Genomic DNA, 6,459 nt, shown 5'->3' with positions numbered 1-6,459 from the left:
TCATAAGATATTCCTCCCCGGAATACTCTTTCATAATCAAAGACGTTTCATCCATATCATATTCCATCATCTTTCATTATTAAACCTCAACTGAACCAATTCGAACAAAGATCCCTTAGGATACCAAATACCGAAAGTAAATCTTCAACCCCGAACGAGACCAAACACTTGGAGTGAGACCGAGAGGTTTCCAGTTCCAAAACAGATCAAAATCGAGAGAGAGTTACTATCGGGGTTGGGAAGAGACCGAGTACAATAATATTTCAAAAGGACTAATAGAAGCGAATGTTATTTACAAAGTGAGTCAATTAAATGAACTGACTCATGAGCGTTTAGACCGAACACCGTAAAGCTAAGCCGAGTACTAAGACTCTAGGCCGAAACCAATGGAGATAGACACTGTAAGACATCAATTGATAATACATGGAGGAAACATATGAAGAAACCGAACACTATAAATACTTAACTTATTTGAGTTTAACATCAAGAAAACCGAACGCCAGTCGAAGACCGAGCATACACTTATTTTCACCATTATTTAGCTAGTGGATGATATCACAATAAATAGCCTAAGGTTGAAGAACATAGTGTGTTCCAAAACCCAACCAATACAAGTCAAAGACATTTTTCTAAAAAGAAAAAAAAAAGCATCCTCTGCATCAATCACTCTCTTTCCCCTCTTGTTTGAAATCTTGGGGTCAACTTTGTTCCTCTCTACCACCACATAACAACATGTAACAATCACAACCTGAACCTAATTTACAAGCCAAGAGAGAAAGGAAAGCCCGTAGAGTCCAACCAGCTAGAGCCTCCAATGAAGCTTCCAGGGGTAAAAGCCCGGGCTTCAGCAGCATCAGTTATAACTTTGAACCCTTTCCAAGAGACCCTATTGGAGGTTCCAGCACCAGGCCCAGTGTTCTGATATTCCCTATAGACCAAAGTGCTCAATGCAAAGTTGCCACTCCACTCATGCCACCCAACAGGGTCAATCACATCACTGATACTACTCTGCATGATCACAGTTCTTGAATACTCCTTCCATGGTCTCCCAAGATAGGTCTTGAAACTCTTCTTCACAGACTCCAAATCTGAAGTTGCACCAATCCTACACTTCTGGATCACAATGCCAGTGTTTTGGTTAGGGTCTACCCTTCCTTGGGCCGTCACCATGTTCTTCTGACCCGAGTCCGGACGCCTGGCATGGATGTCACAGTCTTGAAACACCACTGCAGAGTTACCAAAGATGAAATCCACTGTCCCTGCAATGAGACACTTCACAAAGAATTGACGGTTGTTGTGGACATAGAGAGTGTCTTGGTATGCTAAGATGTCACAGTTGTAAAATGCTGATAGGTCCCCTCCTACTCTTAGAGCCACTGCTTGGTGCTTTGAGGGTCCTGCTGTGTTTTGGAATGTTATGTCCCTAGCTAGGAAATTTTCACCCACCACAGCTGCAACACCAAAACAAACAAAAAGTTACTTCCAAATTCACGGCACAAAATGAACCAAACATGGAAATATAACAATATGGGTCCAATCATTTCTTACTTTTTAGACCCTACGGTTGCGTGTGAGGTGTGTATTCATTATTATATATTTTCAAGCCTCAATAATCAACTTGATTTGAATTCCTTGATCTATCATAATCGGTGTGTTATATAGTCTACAGTTTCTCCTCTTTAACGGTGAATTTGAAGTGTGAAATATGGTGGGTTTATTGATGGAGAAAATTCACTAGGGACACAATACCAAGGTGTAAATCCAATTACATAAGAGATTAAAATTATTCTCAACTCAAAACCTTAATTGTTAAGATAAAAATAAAGTATCGCATTGAATAAAATAATATATGAACGTGAGTTTATAATCATATAAAATACTTATAATAATAAAAGAACTTTTGAAGTGATAAAAAAATAAAATTTTGAGGACTTAAACACAGCTAAATCTCTATCTAGATATGCTCGTTTTCTTTCTTGAAACATATTTATACAAAATAATGAATCTAATATTATTTAACCATGCAATTAAAACAAGGGATACCATGAATAGACTATATGATTGAATGGTTTTGTCCAAACGAAAGACATCTAGTGGTAACTTGTAAGTACAAAAGTGAGACTTGAATTGCATGCTTCTCTTGGGGCATGTGGGTACAAATAAAAGCTTACAGGTACGACATATATATGACAGACTTAGGGAAATGTAATTCAATTAAGCTAAGATGAGGCATAATACAAAATAAGATGCGACATGTGCAAGTTGGATTTTACTAACAATTAAACGAATATAGATCACAGGATAATGACAGGTTAGCTGAACATGTTAAGGAAAAGGAAACGGGTGCTTAGATTGTGCAATAAGGGGTTATATATTATATTAGTAAAAAGCATTATTTTTAATTAGAGCTAAAATTTTGATTCTATAATAAATATAACAAAAAAAGTTCATAGCATATTATTAAAATTAATCAGAGAACAGCATCATGCGTGAATGTTGGTGGCATCAAATTCAGGCTATAAAGTAGAAAAGGGAAATGCCGAGAAAGACAGGACAACAACAATGGCATATATAAAGCCAAAGTTAAATAAATTTGCTGATTAAAAAAAGTTAAATAAATTTTGTCTAGCTGTATTCCAATCCTTTCTCCTACAAGCTAACATACTTTTCCTCTTAGCTGGAGTAGTTTTCCCACTTACAAAAAAAAAATGAAAATTCAAATGAATTTTTTATACAAACTAAAATGCTTTTCTTGTATAAATGTTGAAAGAGTTTTTTTAGATAATTTAAAAAAAAATTAACTCGTTTATAAGTTAATTTTAATTTATAGAAAAGTTTACTTCATCATTTTTTTCTTAAAACATTTTATAGAGAAATGCTCCTAACATGTATAACTAGTGACTTTTGAAAAACATGTTTAACTTTTATAAAAGGAAAAAGTATAAACCTTTTTTTATATTAAAGAAACTTTTTCCTCTTAGAAAGCAAAATATAAACACTGGTAGAAAGAATATAGTGTCTCTTTCAGTCGGGGAATCCATAGTGAAAGTGGGACAACACATAGATTGGTGAATTGAATATCGTCAGAGGAAAAATATTTGTTTTGAATTATGTAATTTATTTGAGAATATAAAACTAACCTTCTATAAACACAACATTTACGTAATTTTCTAATCTTCTAATTTTCTTTTCAATCATATTTTCCAGTGTACGACAGCACACAGAAACCTTGAAAATTGACAAGCCGAAGAAGAAAGATGTATTCAAAATGATTTTGAAACAGACATGAGAATTAAATAAAAACATAGAATAGCAGAAAAGCACGAGCACAAGACAACAAAAACAACAGTTTCCTTGCTGAGAATGGAGACCAACTCATGTGGGTGCTGACTATATTTATTGAAAATGATTGTTGAATTTGAAGCAATAGGTTTGTAAATCATTGTTATGGTGAAAAGTTAGGATCACACTGCGATCCGACCCGGAATTATTGTTCTTGCTGTCTCCTTTTGGGACCTTAATATCCCGAAATCATAGGAGTTAACATTGTTTATTTATGTTGTCGTTGCTCTAACCATATTCTACACCAATCATCTCACTAACAACTCACTCTCTCCAGAAAAAGAGATTAACAACATTTTAATTTTTCCACTTAATTTTCTGACAGATGCACGCTACAGTAAAATGTAGAAAACTTTTGTATTAGTTGTCGCTTGTCAGAAACTTCGGCGTTCTTTCAATGTCACATTAAAACAAAAATGTCAAAGCATTTTCTGAAAACAACACGTGCACAGCATTTTTTAGAAGCAAATTACATGACTGCATAAATATACTAACATAACACAATGATTTAAACAAACACGCCAAGGATGAAATGAAAGAGATTTTACGATCTTATCGAATATCAAATATCTTTTGTGACCACGCCTTTTTACAAACGGTAGGGTCCTGAATTAAAAAGCGACATTACCGTTATACCCATCTTATTGTGTACTTAGATTTTGAAGAAAGAAGTAGGAAAGTTGAATTTTTGATGCACTGTTAGAGATTTATTTGTAGTTCTCATAGTTACAGTAATGGTGTTAAATGTTATGGACTTGTGGGATTGTTTGTTTAATATGGTTAGAAAAATGAAAATGCTGATGAATGAAGGATAGATAAACTCACCGACGGTGGCAGAGTGGAAGGTGGTGCTACCGTCGACGACGTTTCTGCTGGCGGTGATGATGGTGGTGGTTCTTCCATCACCCAAGAACATGATGTTGGTCTTCTTCTTTGGAACTTCTACATTTTCTTTGTAAACTCCAGCCTTTATCCTTATAACAAATCTTTTACTACTCTTCAACGGAGCCGCGTCCACTGCCTCCGACACCGTCTTAAAGTTCCCACTGCCGTCCGCAGCCACCACCACATCGGCCTTCACTGTCGTTGCCTGAAGCAGCCTCCTGTCGGTAGCAGAAATCCACTCCGGCCAGACAACACCAGCATTGCTCTCCTCGGCCAAGAGCTTTCTATTTTGGCCAACGTTGTTGTCTCGGAGCTTCGTGCTCTGTTCGAAGTTGGCAATGTCGGTGTCGGTCATGTTCTTGGTCATGGCCAGTGCGTTGCTGCACATGTGTTCCACGTGCACCTGGCCTTTTTCCAGAGCCTTCCGGATGCGCTTATCGGCGTCCTCGTGCGAGAAGCCGTCGAGGCACGTGACCTGGTTGGTGATGGCGGCGCTGATTAAGGTTTTCAGATCGTCGGCGTGCTGGTACAGTGTTTTCTTGTTGGGGTAGAGCTCGAGATCGCGCTTGGCCTCTTTCAGCTCGTCGAGGGTCTCGTCAATGGTTTCGAGACAATCGTGGAGCGCGGTTTTCTCGCGCTTCGTTAGGCCGTGCTTGGTGGTGAGCTTCTTCACGGTGAAGTAGTTGTGCTCCACGGCGCGCGTGGTGATGTCGAGGGAGAGTTTAATGACGTCACGGTGAGAGGTTACTTTGTGAGTTACGTTGGGTTCTGAAGCCACAGCAGAGAAGCAGAGTTCTGGGTAGAATGTAGAACTACACGCGCTCTTAAGAATCGCGTGGGACTGGTGGGAGAGGGACAGAGAGCTGCTGCTGCTACTGTCGGACTTTTGATTTTTGTTTTTCACTCCAGCGACAATGGCCGCTACGGAGGCTGCCACCAGGAGGGTGGCGAAAAGAGTCAGGAAAAGCTTCTTCTTGTAGAAAGATTTTTTAGAGAGAGAAGTGTGGTTACCGGAATCTGAGATTCCGGTGTAGGGAAGTTTTGGGTTACTCATGGCTTAGTTTGATAGTAAGAAAGAGAGAGATGGAGAAGGTGCCCAGACACACTGGAAGAACAATCACTTATAACGTTGGATTAGAGTTACTATTTAGATTTTTTTTAATTGAAATTTCATTACTAATTAACATTTACCATCCCATTTTTGGATATAAAAAAACACAATTTGGAAGATAAAGGTCTTAATTTAATTTGAACATAAACTATGTTTTTTTAATTAATGATAAAAATAAAGTTAATAGAATCATGGTCTTAATTTAATTACATTTGCATCATTATGCCTATTTGAGAGGTTATTATTCTCGTGTAATTTTTTTCCTATTTGGATATAAAAAAATAAACTATGTTCTTTTTAATTTGGATATAAAAAAACACATTAATTTAATTTGTGTTTCGGTGTACATTTGTCGGGTGTCTTTATTGCTCCTGGCTGTCTGGGACGCTGTCTGGGACGCTGTCTGGGACACTTGCTCTTCTCCAATTGTTGCTCTTCATACTTGCCAAAGGAGGGGGAGGTACCTGCAAAGATACTCCGACGCTCAAGTCAGATGTGAATTATGGAGCCTCAGCTCTCCAGAGAGTAATTATGGTACTGCTCTGATATATTATTCTAGAATCTCTAGAGCATAAAGAGAACGTACCTGGACTTTGGTCCTGTCACTGTATTTATAAGCAAAATAAAAATAACCACCTTACCTAAAAATGTGGTTAATGGCTTTAACTGTCTAAAATATCTAATACATAACAATTTGGATATAAACTATGTTTTTTTAATTAATGGTAAAAATAAAGTTAATAGAATCATGGCGGATTAAGGTCTTAATTTAATTACATTTGCATCATTATACCTATTTCAGAGGTTATTATTCTTATCTTGTGTAATTATTTTATTCTGTTTATCTGTAAAGCTTTAAAGCAACACAAGTTGCAATACCTAATCTGCCTCTTTTCACTTTTTCTATTTAGTTAATCCAACTAATAATTGTCATTAACAATATATTGCTTCTTTTTTCATTTTTTTTCTTTATTTTTTTCCTTTCCATCTTTTTTATATTATAATTGACGACAGTGCGTATTAAATTAGTCTATCAGCACGTTTTCGAATAAGTTTGCTTTCTTAATCGTGAATAATCCAAACAATTTAAATATTTTTTGTACTTTCAATTTTAATAATAC

General features: G+C 36.6%; 1 protein-coding gene across 1 annotated transcript; it reads right to left on the bottom strand.

Annotated features, from left to right (window-relative positions):
- Positions 1-437: 437 nt before the first annotated feature.
- On the bottom strand, positions 438-5,337 carry LOC124846949 (pectinesterase-like). The gene is made up of 2 exons (XM_047324321.2): positions 4,168-5,337; positions 438-1,451 (listed from the first exon to the last, which is right to left on the bottom strand). The coding sequence occupies exons 1-2, from the start codon at positions 5,279-5,281 to the stop codon at positions 760-762; spliced, it is 1,806 nt and encodes a 601-aa protein (XP_047180277.2). The 5' UTR covers positions 5,282-5,337; the 3' UTR covers positions 438-759.
- Between the last annotated feature and the right edge of the window lie 1,122 nt (positions 5,338-6,459).

The sequence above is a fragment of the Vigna umbellata genome, chromosome 11 (assembly GCF_029865625.1).
Source record: "Vigna umbellata cultivar VRB3 chromosome 11, Vumbellata_1.0, whole genome shotgun sequence".
Taxonomy (NCBI): Eukaryota; Viridiplantae; Streptophyta; class Magnoliopsida; order Fabales; family Fabaceae; genus Vigna; species Vigna umbellata.
This window is presented reverse-complemented; position numbering and strand designations above follow the sequence as displayed.

Coding starts and splice junctions, on each gene's coding strand:
- LOC124846949 (XM_047324321.2), bottom strand. CDS start 5,281: ATGAGTAACCCAAAACTTCCCTACACCGGAATCTCAGATTCCGGTAAC. Junction 1,452..4,167: donor CTTCCACTCTGCCACCGTCG/GTGAGTTTATCT, acceptor TTGGTGTTGCAG/CTGTGGTGGGTGAAAATTTC.